This window comes from Bos grunniens, chromosome 21 (genome assembly GCF_055505025.1).
Source record: "Bos grunniens cultivar Pamir isolate PY7600 chromosome 21, Bosgru_T2T1.0, whole genome shotgun sequence".
Classification (NCBI taxonomy): domain Eukaryota; kingdom Metazoa; phylum Chordata; class Mammalia; order Artiodactyla; family Bovidae; genus Bos; species Bos grunniens.
In genome coordinates this window covers 3,679,977-3,704,349 of record NC_141185.1, presented here as the reverse complement: position 1 = coordinate 3,704,349, position 24,373 = coordinate 3,679,977, and the positions used below count along the sequence as shown (strand labels likewise).

General features: G+C 51.1%; 1 protein-coding gene and 2 long non-coding RNA genes across 3 annotated transcripts; 1 reads left to right on the top strand and 2 right to left on the bottom strand.

Annotated features, from left to right (window-relative positions):
• Positions 1-3,035: 3,035 nt before the first annotated feature.
• Positions 3,036-5,627, bottom strand: LOC147348930 (uncharacterized). Its single transcript, XR_015149409.1, has 2 exons — positions 4,243-5,627; positions 3,036-4,108 (listed from the first exon to the last, which is right to left on the bottom strand). It is a non-coding gene; the product is annotated as an uncharacterized LOC147348930 (long non-coding RNA).
• Positions 5,628-7,747: 2,120 nt separating this feature from the next.
• On the bottom strand, positions 7,748-13,041 carry HSP90AA1 (heat shock protein 90 alpha family class A member 1). Its single transcript, XM_086362888.1, has 11 exons — positions 12,982-13,041; positions 12,361-12,522; positions 11,905-12,271; positions 11,451-11,584; positions 10,844-11,164; positions 10,507-10,672; positions 10,140-10,330; positions 9,884-10,031; positions 9,453-9,721; positions 8,831-9,164; positions 7,748-8,551 (listed from the first exon to the last, which is right to left on the bottom strand). Exons 2-11 carry the CDS (start codon positions 12,520-12,522, stop codon positions 8,442-8,444), a joined length of 2,202 nt encoding a protein of 733 aa, XP_086219014.1. The 5' UTR covers positions 12,982-13,041; the 3' UTR covers positions 7,748-8,441.
• Positions 13,042-16,240: 3,199 nt separating this feature from the next.
• LOC147348928 (uncharacterized) lies at positions 16,241-23,357 on the top strand. The gene is made up of 3 exons (XR_015149405.1): positions 16,241-20,040; positions 22,818-22,955; positions 23,165-23,357. It is a non-coding gene; the product is annotated as an uncharacterized LOC147348928 (long non-coding RNA).
• The last annotated feature ends 1,016 nt before the right edge of the window (positions 23,358-24,373 follow it).

Sequence of the window (24,373 nt, the reverse complement as noted above, 5' to 3'; positions counted from 1 at the left end):
CAGTGCCAAGTACCTTGAGTCTGTTTGAATTACAAAGAAATGTTAAGGAAAAGATGAAATACTTACAGATGATATGATTCAGTGAAATTCAGAAACTGCTTCAGAAAGCCTGGGGGACAGAAGTGGGTTGTACAGAGTGTGGACGGGACTGACTGGCCTCGACCATTTGGCTGGATGGGAACAGTGATGGGCTCATGGGGTTCCATGCACAACGAATGGAGTTCAAAGGTGAAATGTTTTATTGGCTTCATCCATCTAGCCTTTTTTTGGCCACACCTCGCTGCTTGTGGGATGTGGAATCTTTTAGTTCTCCAAACAGGGATTGAACCGGCGCCCTCAGCTGTGAGAGCATGGTGTCCTAACCACTGGACAGCCAGGGAATTCCCTATCCATGCAACTTTTTATTTTTTTAATTTTTTTTTATTATTTTTTTTTTCCATGCAACTTTTTAAAAGGTGGAGAGCTGACACCAATTTTTACACTCTCATTTGTTAGCTTTTTTTATTTTTTACCTTGGAATTGAAAAAAACACAACAGTGCATTTTGGGCCACATTTTAAGTTCTAGAACTTTCACTGACCAAGTGTTGAGGCCTTAAGGGACTTTCATAAGGAGGTGATTATGTTCTGAGCAGACATATACACTTGGCAGAAAATATGCTCAGCTCTTCGGAGCCGAAACAGCGTCACAGGATCTTTGTTCGACTTTGATGGTGCTATTAATACACCATGACTCACAAAGAGCCCTGCTTCCTGGAATGTTCCTTCCTATAGAAGAGTAATCTGTTATCACACTTTCAAAGGTTCGAGAAGATCTTGAAGGCTTAGAAAAGGGACAACCATCTTCCCAGATTATACAACTGTTTAAACAATTTGCCATCCCCACAGGAAGGGGGGAGGATCAGTTGCGTGCACCAGTTCTTCACTCAGCCCGCAGATGAATACCCGGCCACTGGGTTGGCAGTGGACAAGCCGGACACACACTTAACCTTCACGGCCAACAGGCCCTGGAGAGGCGGGAAGATGGACCGCACACTTTCCGCTGCAGGACGGTTGTGAGAAATGCGTCAAAGAAAGGGGGAGGATGCAGGGTAAACTGAGGCCAGACAGGGGGCAAGGATCAGGCGCCCGCCATCACTCACACACTTTGAATGGGGTCATGGAAAGCTGGTGTGGGAAAAAAATCAAAGGTCTGTGGACAACCCACTAGGAGTGAGAAGTGGCAGACACGGTCCATTCATGGCGCCCCCTCTTACCCGGGACCACTCGGAGCTGCAGTGGCCTCATCTATCAAAGGGATGAATAATGATCCTTAGAAGATTCCAGGGCTTCCCTGGTGGTTCAGTGGTAAAGAATCCACCTGCCAGCACAGGAGGCACGGGTCTGATCCCTGATCTGGGAGGATCCCACAGGCCGAGGAGCAACTAAAAGCACGCACCACAATTGCTGAAGCCCGCGTGCGCTAGAGCCGTGTTCTGAAACGAGAAGCCACTGCCACGCAGCTCAACAGTAGCCCTGGCTCGCCGCAACTCGAGAAAAGCCTAATGAAGCCCCAGAGCAGTCATAAATCAATAAAATTATAGATAAACAAGGAGATTCCAAACTCAAGTGAGATCCATAACGATAACTGTTGAAGCTGGCTGATGGGACTGTAGTGGCTCACAGAACAGTTCACCCTGCTGTGTGTGTGGAAATAGGCGTGACATAAAAGTTACCATTTTAACCATTTTTAAATGGATGTGAGAGTTGGACCATAAAGAAGGTTGAGCGCTGAAGGATTGATGCTTTTGAACTGTGGTGTTGCAGAAGACTCTTGAGAGTCCCTTGGACTGCAAGGAGATCCAACCAGTCCATCCTAAAGGAGATCAGTCCTAAATATTCATTGGAAGGACTGATGCTGAAGCTGAAACTCCAATAGTTTGGCCACCTGATGTGAAGAACTGACTCATTAGAAAAGACCCTGATGCTGGGAAAGATTGAACTCAGGAGAAGGGGATGACAGAGGGTGGGATGGTTGGATGGTATCACCGACTCAATAGACATGAGTTTGAGCAAGCTCCAAGAGATGGTGAAGGACAAAGAGGCTTGGTGTGCTACAGTGCATGGGGTCACAGAGTCGGACACGACTCAGCAACTGAACAACAACGGTCACGTCTAAGAGCACAGGTCAGTGGAATCAAGTACAGTTACGTCGCTGTGCCCCATCACCACCGTCCATCTCCAGAACTTCTTCATCATCCCCAGCTGAAACTCTGTCCGCATTAAATGCCAATTCCCCCTGCCCCAGCCCCTGGCAACCACCCTGGTACTGTGTGTCGATGAGTTTGACTCCTCTTGATACCTCATATTAAGTGGAATCACACATGGCAATTCCCTGCTTGTCCAGTGATTACAACTCCACTCTTTTGCTGTTGCAGCCTGGGGTTCAATTTGGTCAGGAAACTAATATCCTGCAAACTGTGCAACACAGGCAAAAAGTTTTAAAAAATAAGTGGAGTCATACAGTAATTTGTCCTTCTGTGTCTAGTTTATTTCACATAGCATACTGTCCTCAAGGTTCATTCATGTCTTAACACGTAGTGGATCCTTCCTGTTTAAGGCCAAATAACATTTCATTGTGTGTATATGCCACATTTTGTTTATCCATCAGTTCACTGAGTGATGGGTTGTTTGTACCTTCTGGCTAATATCATGACACTGCCATGAACACTGATTTCTGAGTATATACCCTAAGGTGGAATTGCTGGATCATATAGTTTAATTTTTTGAGGGACCAAACTCCTTCTACATTTTTTCAGTAACAGTTTGAGATAGTCGTATATATACTATACAATTCATTCATTTAAAGGGTACAGTTTGGGGCTTCCCTGGTGGCCCAGGGGTTAAGAATCTGTCTTCCGATGCAGGGGGTGCAGGTTTGACCCCTGGTGGCAGAACTAAGATCCCACGAGCCAAGGAGCAGCTAAGCCAGCACAGCGACTAGAGAAGTCCCCGCACGGCAACGGAAAGCAGGCACAGCCAAAAACTTCCGAACGTGTACAGTTCATCAACTTTTACTATTTTCACAGTACTGAAAAGCCATCACAATCTATGTTCAACACCATGAACACCCCAAAAAGAAACTCTATAGGCGTTAAACGGCGACTCTCCATGTCTCTTCCCCAAGGTCCCTGGCCAGCCGCGCAGCTACGTTCTGTCTCTGTGGATTTGCCTACTGTGGACATTTCATACGAGTGAGATCATGGGATAAAACTGTGGTCTTTGTGACTGATTTACTTCACTTGGCATAGTTTTCAAGGTACACTCGTATTATAGTGTGAATCAGGACTTCATTCTTTCTATGGCAATAATATTCCACTGCCATGGAATATTTACTTTCCATTCATTGGTTGATGGACATTTGGTTTGTCTCCACCTTTTGGCTTTTATGAATAATTGTTGTTCAGTCGCTAAGTTGTGTCCGACTCTTTGCGACTCCGTGGACTGCAGGCTCCTGTCCACCACTATCTCCTGCAGTTTGCTCAGATTCATGTCCACTGAGCCAGTGATGCTGTCTAACCATCTCATCCTCTGCCGCCCCCTTCTCCTTTTGCCTTCAGTCTTTCCTAGCATCAAGGTCTTTTCCCATGAGTCCACTCTTTGCATCAAGTGGCCAAAGTACTGGAGCTTCAGCTTCAGCAGCAGTCCTTCCAATGAATTTCGTGGCTGATTTCCTTTAGGAGCGATAATGCTGCTATGAAAATGTGTGCACACATATCCTAAGGACTCCGAGGGCTGACTTCACCCTTCTCTTCATTCAAGACACTTGGGCATCCTCAGATTTTGGTGTCTTCGGGGGTCCTGGAACAAAGCCCCTGAGGAATAGACACCCTGGGAGGACTGTATGTATTTTTGTGGACATATGTTTTCATTTCTCCTGGGTACATACCTAGGAGTGGGACTGCTGGATCACACGGTAATTCTATGTTTAACTTTTCCAGGAACTGCCAGATTGTTTTCCAAAATGGCACGACTTTACTTCCCCATCATCGGTGTGTGAGGGCTCTGATTACTGCGTGTCCTTGTCAACACTTACTTGTCTCTCTCCACTTCTGCATGCACTTTAGAAATCTACAAAAGAAAAGTTAACAAAGAAACTAGAAACTGTAAACTGTTTGTAAACTGTGAAGGTCTGAGACTAATTTGTACAGAGATATCTGAGTACCATGTGCCAAACACTAAGTATTTTGGATACAGATACTTACCAATCTATGTTGGCGAGTCAGGCTGGTCCTGTTGGCGAGTCAGGCTGGTCCTATTGACTCTTCCTCAGACCCATCACTGAAGGTAGGATCGTCAGACCGAGTGTGGGATTGCCACTGTGGGCGTGCCCTGGATTTCTCAGTGCTGTTCTTCCCGTGTGTAGGGTACAAAGATGAGGCAACTTCACGGAGATGGTGGAGCTGACTGGTCACATCAAATCCACTCAGTATTCCTGGTATTGAGGACGTTTCCCAAGGGGTGGGCCCCCCTATTCTGAAAAAGCAGCCCCATGGCAGACCACGGCGACCCTCTTCCCATCATCTAAGTGGCTGGACAGTCTCCAATCCAGGCCCAAAGCTGATTGTTCAAGGCACACTCAGTAGGTTTCACCTTCTAGCTTTCTCTCATCACTCAGATGCTCAGGGGTCCCTTCTCAAGACCTAACACATCCAGGCTCTCAAGACTTGGTTACACTGGGAAGCCCCCCACCTTCTATCAGCAGTCACCCTCTTCCTGGAGCACACCCCGCCCCCACACCACCCCCTTGGAGCCTTCCCACACACCTGCCCACCCTGCCCCACCAGCTGAGCCCCTGTACTTCCAACCACAAAAAATTGGGGCTCCGTGACCTTTGCCATGGCTGCCTTCCCCCATCATGCATGTTTCTTTGTAGTTTTTTATTCTTTAAAATACTTATTTTTGCCGTGCTGGGTCTCCACTGCTGTGCAGGCTTTTCTCTAGTTGCAGTGAGCTGGGGCTGCCCTTCATTGCAGTGCGTGGGCTTTCTCATTGCGGGGGCTTCTTTTGTTGCAGAGCAGGGCCTCTAGGGCACAGGCTGTTCAGTAGTTCTGGCACACGGGCTTAGCTGCTCCGCGGCATCTCCCCAGATCAGGGTTCGAACCCGTGTCCCCTGCACTGGCAGGGGGATTCTTTACCGCTGGACCAGGGAAACCCCCGATGACGCATCTTTCATGTGTTGGGCTGGTCCTTCGCTGCTGTTCAATGAAAGCATGAGGAATCTGTGCTTGATAGCAACCAGTGAGTTCAGAGGACCAGGAGACAGCAAGGCCACGGCAGTCTGGGGAAAATTCTAGAAGGGCGAGGCCTGGGTTGGGGCTTGCAGGAGGTTACACTGCAGAAAGTACAGGGGGAACTGAGTCCAAGCAAGGTGACCGGCTGAGTAGTGAGCCCGTTAGACACCAGGCACCTGGTAAGCCCACTACCTAGGGAACGCCGGAACAGGCTCCTGAGTATATTAGCTGATTTACAAGTGAAGGGATGAGGCACAGGACGTGCTCAAACTCACTTCTGAATCCCTATAGACTGCTTTCTATAGCTTTGCTTTTTTTTCATTTGCTGTTTATGTACAAAACACGGTTCAGATTCACCCATTCTGTGTATTTTAAGCTAGAATTTTAATAAACACATACGGCTGTGCAGCTGTCCCAAGTTTCGGGGCACGAGTTCCCTCCTGGACCCCCTGCAGTGCAGTCCACTAGGAGGCAGTGTTTTCCTGTCTGGCTTCTCCCACTTTTCTCCGTTTACCTCGCCCTCTAATTTCTGCTTTCCAGTTCTCAGATGCAGGGTCTTGCATGGCTTCTTGTGAAATACATTCCTGTTTAGTATGCTATTACAATTTGTTGTTGTTTTCTAGTACAGATGTTAAAATGCTAGTAGGCATTTTAAAACACTGATGACTTTTTCCTAACAAAATTTAAATCCCATTTCGTATATTGATCTCTTATCTTGGGACTTTGATGAATCCTTGTGCCGGTTTTGTAGATTTCTCACAACCACAACCCCGGAGGAAATCTTTTCCACTCTGGTGGCTCAGTGGTAAACTATCTGCCTGTCAATGCAGGAGGAGCAGGTCCAATGCCTGGTTAGGAAAGATCCCCTGGAAAAGGAAATGGCACCCCACTCGAGTCCTCTCGCCCATGGACAGAGGAGCCTGGCAGGCTACAGTCCATGGGGGTCACAGTCGGTCACGAGTTAGCAACTGAGCACATTCCTACCTTGCACCATACAAATCTCACTTTCCAGCGCTCTGTACACTCACCAGCGTGGGACCAGTTTCAGGAGTGTGACGCGCTGGACTTGGCAGCAGTAGGCGGGGACCCCCTGACGACTGAAGGTGCTGGTGCCTCTACCCCATCTTCTCAGCCCCGGGGTGGGCACCTGTGGTCTCCGTGGTCCGTCTCTGGCATGGGGCTTCCTGGGGGACAGTTCCAATTACATGCCTGCCATAAACACTTTCCATATTCAGAGGGGAAATGCTCTGTGGGCATTTTTTTTCCACTGGAGACCATTTATAGAGGATCTAATACTTTTAATTTGAATGGAATTAGTCTCCTTACTAGAGGTGGGAAGTAAGAAAACTTGCTTTTTGCCCTTCAGTTACCAATTCCTGAACAGCAGGACCACTGGCACCAGACCAGCCGAGCCACAAGGGAAGCCCAAGGATACTGGAGTAGGTGGTACCCCTTCTCCAGCGGATCTTCCCAACCCAGGAATTGAACCAGGGTCTCCTGCGTTGCAGGCAGATTCTTTACTATCAGGGAAGCCCTCCTTAGGCTAACGGGAGTTAAAAATTGCTGCTGCATTAAATTTTAAGGATTAAAGGAGATTATTGCTTACCAGGCACTTACTACCCACCAGCGCTTACTATCCGACAGACTTTCCACAGTCTATGGACTCTTCAGGCCTCTCTCAGGCTGTAGGTCCAAATCCTGGGTAGAACTCCCACCAAGTACTCCAATGCTCACCCCTGCCCTCTCCAACTGCTGTGTGCTGCTTATGGCTGTCAGTAGCCTCCCAGACTGGAGAAGGCAATGGCACCCTACTCCAGTACTCTTGCCTGGAAAATCCCATGGACGGAGGAGCCTGGTAGGCTGCAGTCCGTGGGGTTGCTGAGTTGGACATGACTGAGCGACTTCACTTTCACTTTTCACTCTCATGCATTGGAGAGGGAAATGGCAACCCACTCCAGTGTTCTTGCCTGGAGAATCCCAGGGACAGGGGAGCCTGGTGGGCTGCTGTCTACGGGGTCGCAGAGTCGACACGACTGAAGTGACTTAGCAGCAGCAGCAGCCTCCCGGACACACCTTTCCTGAGGCTCAGTAAAGAACCAGAGAACAAGCAGCAGAGATGGCTTCAGGTGGGAAGGCGTTCAGCAGCTGTGCTTCGTGAGGGCCAGGCAGTAAAAGGGGAGTACTGCATATCCCGTTTCACCAATACCATCAAAGTGCAGCTTAGACACTGAAATCCTACAGCACAATGTCATTAGAAAATCTAACACGTGGACACAGAAGCAGCAAGTTCCATTCTCCTGTGTCTTTTAAGCAGAGGCTCACCCCACACATGTGGCCTGAGCACCCTAAGGTTGCAGCAGTAAGGCTCTAGGGAGGCCACACCACCCACCTGCTTCCTTGACTCTCCTAGGGAAGAGGTGCACACCTCATGTTTTACATTCTGGGACCATCCCCACAAATAAGACATCACACATCATTTCTTTTAATTCATCTGTATTTGTTACAACTTTTTGAAGCAGAATGTGACTTGAGCACTACATTTCCATTCACAAAACTTGCTCCAAGTTACCTTTCCGGCGGCTTTACAACATGCCTGGGCAGGCTTATAATTTTGCTACTCTAAACAATATTTTTCTTTGGAAAACAAGCCCTATGTATGGACAATGACTCCAATCAAGTTGGTTCAGCTTAACACACTAACTTCTAGAGGCCTGGCACATGCAGTCATAACTACAGGGGATGGAAGCTTTACAAAGTATATCCCAGAAGATGAAAACTTGCTGTGACAAGTGTTTCTTTTAAACATCAAGGTATATACTTCAGAACATTTCAGTGACAGAAAATTTTGGTCTACTAAAGAATCTGCTTGATAGCTAAACACTTCAGACCACAAAGTTAACAGAGGTTACATACACACCTTACAACAAACGGCAACTACTTCCATGTGTTAAAATAAGCCAACATGAAACTAGGAAACAACAACTAGCTCTGCTTTAGTGCTAAAAGTATCACAGTATCACACTTAGTATAAAGAAATCTTATCCTCCCCTTATGCAGTTATCATGCCATACAGATTTTTAAATGTTAACAAAAATAAAGAAATACTTGAAAACACATTGGAGGGAATGGAGACAGAGCGCTGAACACAGCAGAGCGACCCTCGGCAGCGCTCAGTCCACTTCCTCCATGCGGGACGTGTCGTCGTCTCCTTCCAGGGGTGGCATTTCCTCAGTGACCGTGGCGCTGCTGTCATCAGCAGTGGGGTCATCCTCGTCAATACCTTAAAGGAAACAAAAAACACGCATTAGGCTTCTTAAAGCCACATAATTAGTCCAACACTACAGCTTCATCATACCCACTCTCAAGGCTGAGCGAACTACAAGGTACGTGACGGAAAATGCTTACTTACCCCCTTTTAACTCATGTGACTTCAGCGTTTCACAAACGGAACAAGAGAGCCCAACTTGTTGAAATTGCTGAAAGTTCACCCTTTTCAACAGTCATGTGTTTGGGTTTTTTTCTTCAATGGTATTACACATAGCACTCGCGTAAGGCTTACCGAGACCAAGTTTGATCATCCTGTAGATCCTGTTGGCATGTGTCTGGGGATCCTCCAGACTGAAGCCAGAAGACAGGAGAGCTGTTTCGTACAGCAGGATGACCAGATCCTTCACAGACTTGTCATTCTTGTCAGCCTCTGCCTTTTGCCTCAAGGTCTCAATGATGGAATGGTCAGGGTTGATCTCCAGGTGCTTCTTGGCAGCCATGTAACCCATCGTGGAGTTGTCTCTCAGGGCTTGCGCCTTCATGATCCGTTCCATGTTTGCTGTCCAGCCGTATGTGCTTGTGACAATGCAGCATGGGGATGTCACCAACCGGTTTGACACAACCACCTTTCATCAGGAAAAAAAAAGTATATAGTGGTAACTGGGCATAGAGATGTTCCAGTCTCAATACTTGATACCAGGTTTATTTGAATATTTAAGGAATTTGAGTATTAATGAATCAGAAATACTATTTGCAAATACTATTACAAATCCGAAGCTTTAAGCTCCTTTTAAGTTCGCATGTCTTTAAAAATCTTAAGGACTATGTATATGTGACTTGTTCAAAAGACACCTAACACCCCTAAGAAGGGTTAGTAACCAAAAAATAAAAGAAAAAAAAGACTATTCACACACCTTTTCAACTTTCTTCTCCAAAATGTCCTTCATGATTTTGCAGAGGTTTTCAAACTTTGTCTTTTTCTCTTCTTGTTTCTTTTTCTCTTCCTCATCTTCTGGAAGTTCCAGGCCCTCTTTGGTGACTGACACTAAGGTCTTCCCCTCAAACTCCTTCAGCTGCTGCACACAGTACTCATCAATGGGCTCGATCATGTAGATCACTTCCAAGCCGTGCTTCCGGAGGCGCTCCACGAAGGCCGAGTTGGCCACCTGGTCCTTGGTCTCACCTAAGAAGCCAAAGTTTTAGATCTTTTAACAGCAATCTCTTTATTTTTGTTAGATTAACACCTACTAAATTACGTGTACCACCACACGGGCAGAAGACACACGCAACTGTTCCCATGGGATCACACAAAGATCGACGGGCGCATTTACTGCCTGTAAGTTACCTGTGATGTAATAGATGTGTTTCTGGTTTTCCTTCATTCTTGTGCAATAGTCCTTGAGAGAAACCATCTCATCACCAGAAGCAGAAGTATAGTACCTCAACAGCTCTGAAAGCTTCTTCCGATTTTGAGAATCTTCATGTATTCCAAGCTGAAAGACATTGTTAGCTTTAAGAAGACTTTCTCTGTGTTCAAATTATTTCAAATGAAAAATCAGTTTGATTACTACTCATAATCGTCAAATGTGTTTCTAACCAACCTTAATATTTTTAGAGAACTGCTCATAAAACTTCTTGTAGTTCTCCTTATCTTCTGCCAGTTCAGTGAAGAGTTCCAAGCACTTTTTGACCAAATTCTTCCTGATAACTTTCAAAATTTTGCTTTGTTGCAACATCTCACGGGAAATGTTCAGAGGAAGATCCTCAGAATCCACCACACCTCTAATGAAATCTGAAAAACAGACCAAATGCAACCAGTCACTCCAAAGACAAAAACTGACAAATTTGTAAACCCAAAAATCCAAAGATGAACGATTTCCCCCATGTTTAGTTTAAAAACCAGAGTTGACAAGATGAATCACTCAGACCAATAACAGTCATCGTTCTTTGTATCAAGACTATACTTACTCAGGTATTCAGGGATTAGCTCCTCGCAGTTATCCATGATGAATACTCTGCGAACATACAACTTAATGTTGTTCTTCTTCTTTCTGTTTTCGAACAGGTCAAAAGGAGCTCGTCTTGGGACAAAAAGAAGGGCTCTGAATTCCAACTGTCCTTCAACTGAAAAATGCTGTAAAAACAATCAAGATTAACACAGGGCAAACAACTTAAACCAACAAAAAGCCCCATATATTACAGAGTTACCTAACAATGACTCCGGGCAAAGCATGGGGCATCGGGGAACAGAATGCTGCCTCAAACATGTGCAGGGATGGTAGTTTTGAAGCACTTAGTCACTCACCTTGACCGCCAAGTGATCCTCCCAATCGTTGGTCAGGCTCTTGTAGAACTCTCCATACTCCTCGTTAGTGATGTCATCAGGGTTTCTGGTCCAGATAGGCTTTGTCTTGTTCAGCTCTTCTTGATCGATGTACTTCTCTTTGATCTTCTTTTTCTTCTTCTTGTCCCCGTCCTTCTTCTCTTCCTCCTCTTCATCTGAGCCAACATCTTCTATCTCGGGCTTGTCATCAGACTCCTTTTCTTCTTTCTCCTTCTCTTCCTCTTTGTCTTCCTTCTCTTCTGCTTCATCATCACTAACTTCTTTATCACGTTCCTTTTCCACCTTCAAAGGAGGACAAATCTTGTCACCTCTCCATCACAAAACCGGGGGAAAAAAGCTAAAGGAGACTGCAGCACTTACACCAACGCCACCTGAGAAACACTAGTAGCCAGGAAGCCACTCACCAATTTCTGAAGGATCTTAACAGTTCCGGGAACCTTGACAAGAGTCGACCCACCAGCCCAGGAATTAATGCAAGTTTGGATCTCTTATGAAAAGCACTAAGGACTAACAGGATTTCAGTTCAGTCACTTTAGTAACCTACATATACAGGATACATGGAACTCACAAAAAGAGTGATGGGATAGCCAATGAACTGAGAATGCTTCTTCACAATCTCCTTTATTCTCCGCTCCTCCAGGTACTCAGTCTGGTCTTCTTTCAGATGCAGAATAACCTTTGTTCCACGTCCCATTGGTTCTCCTGAAAAGAAAGTCCAGAGATTGAGTCCAATTTCAATCACAATGGCCTGATCAAGGCAAAAAAAATAAAAATACTATTTCGCTCTCCCGGGCAGTTATCCGAAAAGTCTACGAAGCAGAAGCTTGCGGTTACAACTGGGAAGAGTCTGAGGGCAGTTAACGGCCTTGCCCAAGATAAACAGCCACAAGTGCATGCTATCACCCTCCAGAGAAACAGGTTTTAAATAGGAAAAGTAAAAAAAAAAAAAAAAAACTACAAACTTCATCCCTCCTTTGGGGTTCCAGTGCCTACAGCACCCCACCCTGTTCTCGGGTGCCTACCTGTGTCAGTCCTCACTGTGAAGGACCCTCCTGCAGAAGACTCCCAGGCATACTGCTCATCATCGTTATGTTTGGTGATGACGGTCACTTTCTCAGCCACCAAATAGGCTGAATAAAACCCGACACCAAACTGGCCAATCATGGAGATATCAGCGCCAGCCTGCAAAGCCTCCATGAACGCTTTGGTCCCGGACTTGGCGATGGTGCCCAGGTTATTAATCAAATCGGCCTTGGTCATCCCAATGCCGGTGTCCACGATGGTGAGGGTTCGATCTTGCTTGTTCGGTATGAGATTAATGTGCAGCTCTTTCCCAGAATCTAACTTACTGGGATCGGTCAAGCTCTCATACCTGATCTTGTCCAGGGCCTATTTAAAAAGATGACACGTGATGACGCACAACATCCCCCCTAAAACAATCCCCTTTCAAACACCCCAATCCACATTGAGAGACTTACGTCGGACGAGTTTGAAATCAGCTCCCTCAGAAAAATCTCCTTATTCGAGTAGAAAGTGTTGATGATCAGTGACATCAACTGGGCAATTTCCGCCTGGAAGGCGAAAGTCTCCACCTCCTCCTCCTCCATCGGCTGGTCCTGGGCCTGGGTCTCCTCGGGCATCTGAGGGAGTACGCGTAGCCCGTGAAGCCACCGGCCGGACCCCTCCCCGCCGCGTCTCGCTCCCGCTCCCGCTCCCGCTCCCGAGCCCGGGGCGCGCGGGAGGAGCCGGCTGACAAAGGATGACCTCATTCCGGGGGCCGGGCGCCGCCGCCACCGCCGCAGCCCACGCCGGCCGCGCGGCGGCCGCTCCGCTCGGGCGCCCCCGCCCGCGGCCCGGGGACCCCACTCCGGGGCCGCAGACCCCGGCCCTTACCATCCCGCACGACCCCCGCAGCCCCGGGCCCACTCGCTCCCAAGGGCGGGTGGGGGAGGGGACGGGAGACCGCCGCAGGCCCGAGGCCTGCCGGGTTAATCATGGCCGCCCCGGGCCCGCCGACCTCAGGGGGCCCCGGGGGCTGCCCTCGCCGCCGCCCACCCGTCCCTGGATCCCCACGTCCCCCTACAACCGCCTCCCCTCACCTTGGCTGAAGGACTAGCACGAGATCCGCAGCGACGCAGCACCGGAACGCAGAGGCAACTGGCGCACCGCCCCCGCGCCGCCCTTATATAGAGGCGGGCCCGCCCAGCGCGCGGCGCCTTTTCCAGAAGCCTCCCGAACCTTCCGGAAGAACCCTCCCCAACCGCCGGCGCGGCCGCGCGCCTGCGCCTGCGTACTGGAGGCCGCCCGCCCCCTCCTCGGGGCCGCGCCGCGGGCTCCCACGCCTCACGGCGTCTGCGTGCCAAGCGTGCCCGCGCCCGCCGCAGTGCGCCTGCGCGACCCGGAACGTTCGGGCTGGTCTCGCGCCTTCCGGGGCCGCAGTTCCCGACCCTACCTGCCCCCGCGCGCGGCGTTTTGCGCCTCGCCGGCCTCCCATCCCGGGCCCGCCAACCCCGCTCGGCGCGCGTCGGCCTAACGCTCTCCCCACCCAATCTCTGTCCAGGCCCCGGGGGCTGATCGCCCGTGCCAGCGGCTCTGGGAAGTCCAGAAAAGTAAACTCTCGGTGGTTAAAGCGTGTCCCCAGATAGTGTGCACTCCGGATCCTCCCAGCATCGGGACTCCCAGACTGCGTGCCTGGGGCTAGGTTTTGAGCCTTGAGGCCGCGTTTAGGGGATCAAAGCCGGGGTGAGGGGTCCAGTCCCGTGTCACATGTATATGCTCGGGCCCTTGATCGCAGGCTTAGGTCCATGGTTAGGGGTTTGGGGGGTCCGGGCAGCGATTAGGGGGTCTAGGGCGCATCTCTTTGCCAGGGACAGCGGTTATAGGTTCAGGGCCCTAGGAATTCAGGCAACAAGTGCCTGCCAGAGCCTCGTTAACGCGGAGGCTCAGAGCCAGAACCTGGTTGTGGGGTGCAGCGGTCTGTGAGCGAGGGGTGACCAGCGTGTGTGCAGGGGGAGCAGAGGGGAGCTCCAGAGCCTCGTGGGTCCGTTCGGCTGGTTCTGAACCAGAGGTGAGCCCTGGAACAAACCGCCATTCCCCCGCCCCAAGGCAGGCCGGTATGGGGATGTCCTGTCCTTAGGCCCCGTTGCGCGCAGGGGGTAAATGTTGAAAGGGACACAGTCCCGAATTCTTACACCTTTACTTAGTTCTTTGGGCATTTGTTCCTCCTTTGTGCTGTGCTTAGTCGCTCAGTCATGTCCGACTCTTTGCGACAGTAGCCCCCAGGCTCCTCTGTCCATGAGGATTCTCTAGGGAAGAATACTGGAGTAGGTTGCCATGCCCTCCTCCAGGGGATCTTCCTGACCCCAGGGATCGAACCCAGGCTTCCTGCATTGCAATGAGCCGGTGGCTTCCCTGTTACCTACTTTGGGTTTGTTTTAAAACCGCATCTTTCAACGCACTGCAGGCCCTAGTCTGGAATTCTGGGACTTGGTGATCATTCATGCTCACCCAACCCACGCACACATCATAATTTTGTAAGGCCCATCTCTTTTACTTATTCTGTGTAATTTGAGATATCGTATGGTGGACGGCTCTGCGGTAAAGAATCTGCCTGCAATGCAGGAGACCTGGGTTCCATCCCTGGGTTGGGAAGATCCCCTGGAGGAGGGCATGGCAACCCACTCCAGTGTTCTTGCTTGCAGAATCCCATGGACAGAGGAGCCTGGCGGGCTACATAGCCCAAGGGATTGCAGAGTCCAACACGACTGAGTACATACCCGGCGCACATGAAGTATATAATTCACGGTATGGGTAATTAACTTACTTTAAAGGATAATTTCTAAATGGGAATCCTAAAAGTGTTTAGAATAGTGTCAGATGGTTGCGGCGAGTGGGGCAGGATCTTGGGTCTTCAGCCCGGTCAATAACGGGGGTGGGGGCGGTGGGCGTTGGCGATCCAGGAAGGCGAGGCTTCCGAGCAGCGCACCCCTGCCCTGCCCAGGCCTCTCCCGCCTCGCTATCCCCTTCCTCTGGTCGCCTTTGTCTCCAGTGCCTTCTACCACTGCCACCCCCACCCCACCCCCACCCCCGCTCTTGGGAACAATCTGGAAGCTCCTTAGGATGTAAACAAACTTGACTGACGACTCCCTCCACTTCCTAGTCTCCAGAGAAACCCAGCTTTTCCAGGAACAGGGTTCTCACACTGGGGCTCGAGCCCCCTTTGGGAGGCTGTGACATCAGCGCGGGGCGTCCAGAGTCCCGTTAAAACGGGGTGAACAGACTGGAAACCAGCAACCACGTGGTGAGGGTGGGTGGGGGTGGTTAGCGTCCGAGGGAAGCAGTAAAACGTGTTTCTGACCTCAGATGGGGTGGCAGCTCCCGGCAGGCGGCCCGGGTTTTCCCTGCGGCCTGGGCTGGGGGCGGGGCGGGGCGGGGGAGGACAAGGGGAGCGGCCGGGGCGATGGCGCCGAACTTTCTCGGTCGCCACCGTCGGCGGGCACCCCTCCGGCGGCCCAGCCCGCTTCCTTCTTTCCGCCCCGCTGCCGTGACCGGGGAAGTTTAAGAGTTGGCGTAGACGAGCCGTTCAGAGCCCCGGCGATGAGATCCCCGGTGTCTGGGCCCTCGTCTCCTCTCCTCCAGCGGCCGCTTGTGGACCCGGCGTTCCCCGCAAGCCCCAAGCCTTAACCCCCTTCTTCCAAACTCCTGCCGCCCGCCCGCCTACTGGCCGCGGTCGCCGAGGACAGGACGGTTCGGGCCCCGTTCCTCCCGGCGCCGGCTCCAAACCAATGGCCCGGGCCGGCCGTGGTCCCCTCTCCCCTGCCGCTCCCGCCCCGTCCCCTCTTGGGCGCCAGGGCGCTTCCAGCCTCCAGGCCTGGGTGCCGCGCTCACGGCCCCCGCCTGCATCACCCCCCCCCCGCCCCCCGGGCACCTGGAGTCTGTCCCCAGCCCGCCCCAACCCCCTCACGCCGCTGTTCACCTGCGAGACCTCCAGAGCCGCGTGGCCGCCTTGCGCGTCTTTCTGCCCTGGCGTGTCCACGTGTGTCCCCCACCCCGTAGCTGGGGCGAGCTGTGAGAACCAGATCTGGCCGTGTCTCCCGCTCCCGCACACACGCCCCAGACCCTGTGGGACACCCCATCCTTCCTGGGAGACAGACCAGGCCTGCAGGGCGCCCCCACCGACCCACTGGTCCTCCGTTCCCACTGCACACCCTGCCACGCTCTTCTCTAACCCTCAACTCCGCCAGCGGCCTGCCCACGCAGGCTGGGACATGGTCTCCCCTCGACCTGAAACACTAGTGTCTTTGCTCATCAGTGTTCTAGGGGAGCTTCAGCACAGGCATTTCCTTAGGCGCCCCTTCCTGCCTGTGCTTTCCTGCCAGGCCCAGCCTGTCCCCTGATAGAGATGGGTTCTCAGCGTGTGGACACCTTCCCTCCTGGCCTGAGCCCCACGGAGCCCTACCCCTGTGGTCTCCACTCACTTCTTTAACTCCCAGCCTTCTCCTGCTTCCTCCACCGTGCTATGTCTAATAAATATATCTTCAAGTCCTGCAGACTTAGCTGCTGAGTATTTGTTGAACTCATCCCAAAGTGATGCTGTCAGGGCAATCTGACCATCTTTCTCCATTTGAAACCTTTCCGTGTCCCTCCATTGGTAAGCTCGGACACCAGGGCCGGACCCTGGGGGCAGGTGTCCTGGATTCAAATCCCAGCTCTGCCACTGCCTCTCTGTTTACTGGGGCAACTCGTTACTCTCTCTGGGCCTCAGGGTTCAGTGTCCGCAGAATGGGTATGTGTCTTCCTCACAGAGCTGTTGTAAGGCCTAATGTGGGCTCATTCTGTTTTGGGAACTGGCCCAAGACAGCACCTGGCAGGCAGTAACTGCTGTACACGTGTTTATTACCGTAAATCAGTAGCTTTCTAATTCCCCTTTTGATTTCTTCTTTGACCCATGGGTAATTTATAAATGTGTTACTTTCTAAGTACTTGGAGGTTTTCCAGTTATTTATTATTGATTTCTAACATTTAATTCCACGATGGTCACAGGAAGTATGTGGCGTGATTTGAATTCTTTTTCAGATTTGTTGTTTTATGGCCCAGGTTGTGGCCTATCTTGGTAAATGTTTTATATATAAAATAATTATGTCAAGGGAAATTATGCCAAGTCATTTATATAACATTTTAGGAAGTGCGAGCTGAAACCCCTCAGGATCTGTGGTTGCCTGGGGGTGGGGCTGACAGGAGTAGGAAGGAGGAAACTTCAGGTGATGAGTCTGCTCACTATCTCATCTCCGTGGTAAGAGTGATTTCACAGGTGCATGCCGATGTCAGAAGGTATCAATTGTACTTTACACATTCATTTTATTCCATATCAGGTATGTCTCATAAAGCTGTTTTTAAAAAACTGACGGGTACGGATGACCTTGGAGAAACGTTCACAATCAAGTTATAACTATGTTGGAAAATGCCCGCTTTGGAAATGGGTATAGTTGACGTGGAGCAGGTTGTCTGTTGTGCCACAGTCAGCTGCTGGCTATGTGACTCTGAGCAGACTACAAAGCCTCTCTGTGCTTCGTTATTGTCTCTTCTACAACAAGGAAACAGAAGGATGCCCTGAGCTAATCCCCGGAAGCCTTGGCCCCTGGGGTGCAGTGGGTGCGCCATGGATGGGCACCTTGTTGTTCCCGTGATGGAGAGCAGGGAGATAGGGTGACCTCGCTGGCAGCCATGGAACACCAGGAATCTATCCTGCACGGTTTGAGCTCTAACTCGAGAGGGGCGGGAGGGCTGGCAGTAGAGCCCCAAAGGTGGGGATGAACGCTGCGAGCGGGAAGGGGGCCAGCCCTCTGTTTCTGGCCATGTGTGTGTGTGAGTCCACTCTATGGTACATTTCCACAGAGCAAACCAGTTTTCCATTTGACTGCAAGACTGGGGATACTTTGGTGCCAAATTTGTTCTTCTTCTGGCAAATCTTCTGGGAGATCCCTGGAGGTCTGGGAGGGGTTGGCCACTTCCTCATCAGTTCATCTCAGAGATGCACTCTCTCCCCCTGCTGTGTTACTGCTGTGAGCGCTGAGTGCGGCCGGCCTTTCCTGCTAGAGGAAACGGTGTCTTGTGTAATGGGCACATTTAATGCCTGTTTACTGAGCCGGTGTGCAGGCCTAGGACGCACTGGGCGGCAAATTGGGTCGCTGCCCTCATGGTGGGGGCAGGTGTGGAGCCAGCGCCAGGCTGACCCATGGATTCATAAGATGGCAGGGTGTGGGCACACCAGAGCCTCCTCTGAGAGCTGAGAGGAGAGGCACCCAGGAGGAGGCAAAGAAATAGAGTTAGCGAAAGCAAAATCTAAAAGGAGTCAGTGGGGAAGGAGGAGAGGGCAAGGCGGCAAAGGAAGTGGAGGCGGGAAGAGCCCTTCCGAGTCATGGGGTTTGGGGGACACAGCAGTGTGAGGCAGGGGGTGAGTGCGCTGCACCAGGGGACCCAAAATGTGGCCCGAGGACCATGGGAGGTATCGGAGGCCATCCCGGGGGCCCATGTCCACTCTGGCCAAGGTGGGGACCAGTGAGATCCATGGAGGGCTGCACCTGCAGAGCCAGTGGGTGGAGAAAGGGCAGGCATGGGCAAGACCTGGAGAATGAGGGACAGCCTGGGTGACGCAAAGGGTCCTGTGTGTGTGGGGGGGCTGTGGTCACCCCGGGGCAGCAGGTGACCGGTTCAGTGTGACCCGTGTTGGGCACAAACGTCTGTGAGGCATTCAGGAGGACAGGCGTCCAGTAGAGGGGCTGCTGAGACGTGGGCAAGAAGGCAGGGAAGGGCTGGCCAGGCAGGAAGGGAGCTGGACAGTGAGGGCAGAAGCAGGACTTCCTGAGAACCGCATCCTTGGTGCAGCCTTGGGGCCGGGAGGCAGAGGGCCTGGGCTTGGGGCGACGCCTTCTGGGGGAGGCAGGGCCCGGTGCGGGCTGTGGCCGGGGGGCACACCCTCCTGGAAGGTTCCTCGTCCCCCACCCAGCCCTCCCTGGTCTCTGTGCTGCGCCCAAGTCAGGCAGAGGATGGGTAAGCAGCTGTGCGCGGTGCCCGGGGCCAAGGCTCAGCTGGAGACTCCCAGACCTAACCTTCAGAACTTTCGTGGGGGAGGGACGGACAGAGTTCAGGCCCATCCCTGGCTCCTACAGGAAACGGCGGTCCTGGACAGGAACGCAGACGACTTTCGGAAGCTCTGCCATCTTCCCTTGAACTCACCTTCAGGCCTTCCGAGTCATCTTTGACTCACCCTTCAGCCCCCACGTTCTGAAGCTGCCAAGTCCGCGGGAGCATCTAAGACGTCCTCTTTCTCCAAGCTCAGGGTCCCACTTGGATCCAGACTCTATGCCATGGTCACCTGGCTCTCCCTGGATTCACCTACTCTGCATTCCTGTCTTCACCTGCCTACTTCCTTTTGCAGAAATGCCCGGGGCTCGCGGGACCCCCAGCCAGCAGCCCTGTCTGGGTGTTCACACCCCAGGCCCCGATCATGCCGCTGGCCCTTCACTCCTCCGACCACTGGCTCTGACCTCAGCCTGACCACTCCCCTGTCCCCACCCCTGACCTAGGTGCTCTCAGACCCAGAAGGCTGGCTGCAGACCCCTGCACCCCACCCCCGGCCCAGCCCCCAGCCCCACTGATTGTCCGAGGCTGGGGCGCCACCATCAGCAACCCTGCCCAGGTGACCAGTAAGAAGAATATGGCAGAGAAACAGGTCCAAAGAGAGGAAGGACAGACTGAAAGTGTGGTGGTGGCCTCTGATGTTGTTCCAGCCTCCCACCTCCATTGCCCAGCTCCTCCCAGAGCCACCCCCAGAGATCCGGGGAAGGCACAGTAGGAGGGACTCCAGGGCAGGGGATCTCCCTAGACACCCTCTCCTCCTCCAGGTGACACTTGCATGGAGCTCAGCTCAGCCCAGAGATCGCCTGCCCGGTTTCCTCTGGGTGCCTCCTCCACGCTCTAATCCACAGGGAGGAGCTGAAACTAGGTTTTGTCTTGTCTCTTGATCCCCCAAACCCAGCTCAGAGCAGGCCTGGGCAGGTGGCTGTCTACCATCTCCACGCACAAAGGTGTTGGAAGAGACCAGGTGGGACTCCTCCCCTTCGAAGGCAGATTAACCTTTGGTGCCATCTAAGGGCCAGGTAGGTGATTGGTTGTGTTTGGGGCCTCCAACTGGAAGTGGCATTGAAGTTTAGGAATTTCATTTTTCTTTATTCTCATCAGCTGGAGAGTTAGGAAAGAGAGGAGAGAATTATGTGAGATGCAGTCTAAATCACCATCATTTTTTTTTGGCTGTGCCACTCGGATTGCAGATTCTTCCCGGACTAGGGATTGAACCTGGGCCCTAGGCAGTGAAAGCTGAGTCCTAACCACTGGACCACCAGAGAATTCCCTAGGTCACTATCATTAATGTCTCACGCTTGAGAGTTCGTGACAAAGCTGTCAGCCTGTCACTGAGTTGGAATGAAACTGAGAGAACTGGAGGCAACTTTTTAAAATTAAAAATATATATATGTACATGTGTTAAGTTATATATAATTTGTATATATGTGTGTTGGATGGCATCACTGATTCAATGGCCATGAACTTGGGCAAACTCCAGGAGATGATGAGGGACAGGGAGGCCTGGTGTGTTGCAGTCCATGGGTTCGCAAAGAGTAGGACACGACTTGGAGACTGAACAATAGCAACGTGTGTGTGTGTGTATTTCACCACTAAAACCCCATATACATAAAGACAGACTGGAGGGTTAAAAGATGCCAACCTCAAATCATCTGAGTCTTAAGATGGAGTCAGGTGTGAGTCCAGCCCTCCCCAGGCCACTCCGCCTCCCTGGCATCCCAGGGTCATGGCCCTAAAGCTGGGGGGTCGCAGGTGGGTTGGGGGCAGCTCTGCCCTTCCTGCTCGCTTCTTTGTCTTGGCCAACATGAGGGCAGGGGCCTTTAGGCTGAGACTTCCCCAAGGGCAGCCTTGTGTTCAGCCAGTGGAGGAATAGGCCAGCTGCTGCTGATCTTCGGATGCCCCAAGGTGAGGTGAGGTGGGTCAGAAGCTGAAACGGGAGGGGGACAAGCAGGTGTGATGTTCCTGGGCCTGGGAGGTGACAGTTCCTTTCCATCTGCACTGAGCCAGGGGTCACCAGGCTGTCAAGACTCTGCCCAGGTGGCCCAGGGGGAGGACACCTAGGTCTGGCCAGCTTGCCACGAATAGGGTCATCATTTTGGGCACTGACTACCCATAAAGGGGACCCGACCAGGCCCTCCGGAAGGCCCTCTGGAGGGCCAGGAGGCTTCTCCTCCTGCTCCCCACCTCAACACCCTGCAATAAGGGCCTCTGCCTGCCTGCCCCAGCCTCCCGCCTGTTCACACCTCTGCTCCTGCCTTCTCTTCCTGTCCAGCCTGGAAAACACCCACTCCTTCAAGAGCAAGATCAACCCCTTCCCTGCCCAGTGAGGTGCTGTCTGCTTCTTTGTCCCTCTTGTGTGCCTCCTCTGCTGACTTTGGGGCCAAGTCTCTTGAAGCTTCAGTTTCCTTACCTGGAAAACGGGGGCAGGGACAGGACAATCGGAACAGGTTCCTTCTGTCTTCCTGCGTGGGTGCGTGTGTGCTAAGTCGCTTCAGTCTTGTCCAACTCTTTTTGACCCTATGAACTGTGCACCAGGCTCCTCTGTCCATGGGATTCTCCAGACAAGAATACTGGAGTGGGTTGCCATGTCTTCCTCCAGGGGATCTTCCTGACCCGGGGATCAAACCTGAGTCTCTTACATTTCCTGCATTGGCAGGCAGGATCTTTACCACTAGCACCACTTGGGAAGCCTGCCTCCCCCTGCAACAATCTGTCTTCATATGGTGCTAAATTCTTTCACTCAAGGACAAATCAACTGTGGCACATATGTGTTATTACCCAGAATCAAGCAGTGAATGAGCTAATGGAAACTTCCACACTTTGCAAACACCCTCTACTTTATCTGAAGTTATGGTAGACAAGCGTGTGTAAGTGTGTTAATTAACAGCCGTGTCCCAATGAATGTGTTGTGACAGATAAAGCTGAGTCTGCAGTTCAAGTTGCTAATGGATATATGAAAGTGCATTAGTTGTTCAGTCGTGTCCGACTCTGTGCAACCCCATGGACCGAAGCCTACCAGGCTCCCCTGTCCATGGAATTCTCCAGGCAAGAATACTGGAGTGGGTAGCCATTCCCTTCTCCACGGGATCTTCCCAACTCAGGGATTGAACCCAGGTCTCCTGCATTGCAAACGAATTCTTACCATCTGGGCCACCAGGAAAGCCTCAAAGGGATGTATAATAAGATTCTTTTCTTTTTCCTTTTTTTTTTGGCCGAGCCACATAGCATGTAGGATCTTATTTCCCTCACCAGGGATTGAACCGTGGCCCCTGCAGTGGGAACGAGGCATCCTAACACTGGACCGCCAGGGAAGCCCCAGAAGCTTCTAATTTCTAAGCTGTTTCCCAATGCAGTGTTCTGAGCAGCACACCAACAGCATGCTGCCCTGTAAATTCGAAGCCCTTTCAACAACTTGGCATTTCATTTAAAACTACTGGATAAGTAAATCCACCCAACACGACATTTCAATCAGCATTGTCTCATTATCCAAAATAAAACAACTAGGGAATTAAACCTGACAAGTGTACGAAGGGTCTGGTGAAGAATGACCTGTCCTAGAAACCCCGGGCTGTTCACAGGGGCGGGAGGCCAGGCAGTCACAGTCACCACTGCGCCCACCACCCTGCCACGGGTTAGCACCTGCCCCCCTGTTCTCAGAGGCCTAGGTGTTCCTGTCATTAACGCTATCTCTTTGCATCTCTTTTTAAAAAAAATCTATAAATGAAGTCATTATTAAACCCGCCCCCCCTTTTAAACAGAAAGGTGGACAAGCCTCCGAGCATATTTCCTTTTATAGGGAGAACGGCAGCAGCGGCGGCTCTGGACCCAGTGAATCCTTTGAGTGTGCTGAGCTATCATGTATATACAGCAGCTGGAGAGTGATGGGAAGACTCTCAACAAAGAAATAGAATCATGCAGGGCCACCCTGCTGAAGGTCATTCAACATCATCAATTTATGGTCTTTTAAAAAAGAAGCTTTAATTATTTATTGTCAATAAATACATTTACTATTAATAAAAACATTTATTGTTAATTTGTTAATGACAAATTTATTATTAAATAAATTTCATAACAAATCCATTAGCTTATCAATAAATTAATGTTATAATAAAATTATTTTTATTAATAAATTTATTTATTTAGGCTGAGCCACGCCGCTTGTGGGATCTTAGTTCCCTGACCAGGGATTGAACCTGCGCCCTTGGCTGAGTCCTAACCACTGAACCACCAGGGAATTCCCCACCAATCGTGCTGAAGTGTTCTCTTTTACCATATATGTATGTGTGTCCTTAAATGATGGATGTGTTTGAATGTAAATAAAGGGTTATCATATGTAGTCTGTGGCTTTTTTTTTTTTGCTCAGCATGGTGAAATTCATTCACATTGACTTGAATAACCAGTTTATCCCTTTTTCCAGTTGTGTAATATCCTACCACAGTGCTGCTGTGGATATTCCAGTCATGTTTCCATGTTTCACAGGGTACTGAACGCCTTAGTTTTAGCTGACACAGCCAAATTGTTTTCACAGTGATTTATATCAGTCGACACTCCCAGCAGAGTCCCTGTTGCTCTGCATTATCAGTAACTCTTGCTGTGACACAGTAACAAATTTTTCCAGTCTAGTGGGTGTGTGGTGGTTTCTCATTGTGATCTTAATTTGCATCTCCTAGTTTAGTAATTATATCCTTTTAATTTTTTGGCCACACCGCATGGCATTGCAGTTCCCCAACCAGGGATTGAACCTGTGCCCCCTGCATTGGAAGCTTGGAGTCTTAACCACTGGACCACCAGGGAGGTCCCAATAGTCCAGTCTTTTCATGTCTTTTCTTGGTCATGGATTTGAATCTCTGCTCCAGGGCTCATGTTGACCTTGGGATCAAGTCCAAACTCCTCAGCACATCTACCAGGCCCTGCCTCCCTGCCCCGGCCCCCACTTACCTCCTGCCAGCACCACTCTCCTCCCAAGATCCGGTCACTCCAACCTCTCCTCTGCAGCACCCCGCCCCGCCGGCCACCCCTGCGCTTTCGCTAATGAGCAGGGGCTCAAGGGGCCGCCCAGAGCTGCCTCTTCTGGGAGCCCAGGGGGTCGCGTGCCTTTCCCCTTTGCCCCAGCACTCTTCTCTAGCCCTGTGTTGTGGCTGACTGCCAGTTGCACTCAGGCAGGGACCTGGCACCTCTTGGGCACCGCTTGGGCCCTAGTGGCCCCCAAGGAGATGCTGGTGCAGTGAAGGAAGAATGGGCAGACAAGGGAAAACAGCTTTGCATTCTGGGATCCTCGCCCCTCACCGAGGGTGGTGTGGAGGGCTGGGGAGCTAACTAGAAATGCTTGGGATAGGAATTGTAAACCTTAGT

Coding starts and splice junctions, on each gene's coding strand:
- HSP90AA1 (XM_086362888.1), bottom strand. CDS start 12,522: ATGCCCGAGGAGACCCAGGCCCAGGACCAGCCGATGGAGGAGGAGGAG. Junction 11,585..11,904: donor CACAGTGAGGACTGACACAG/GTAGGCACCCGA, acceptor CTTTCTTTTCAG/GAGAACCAATGGGACGTGGA. Junction 9,722..9,883: donor ACACATCTATTACATCACAG/GTAACTTACAGG, acceptor TTGGCTTCTTAG/GTGAGACCAAGGACCAGGTG.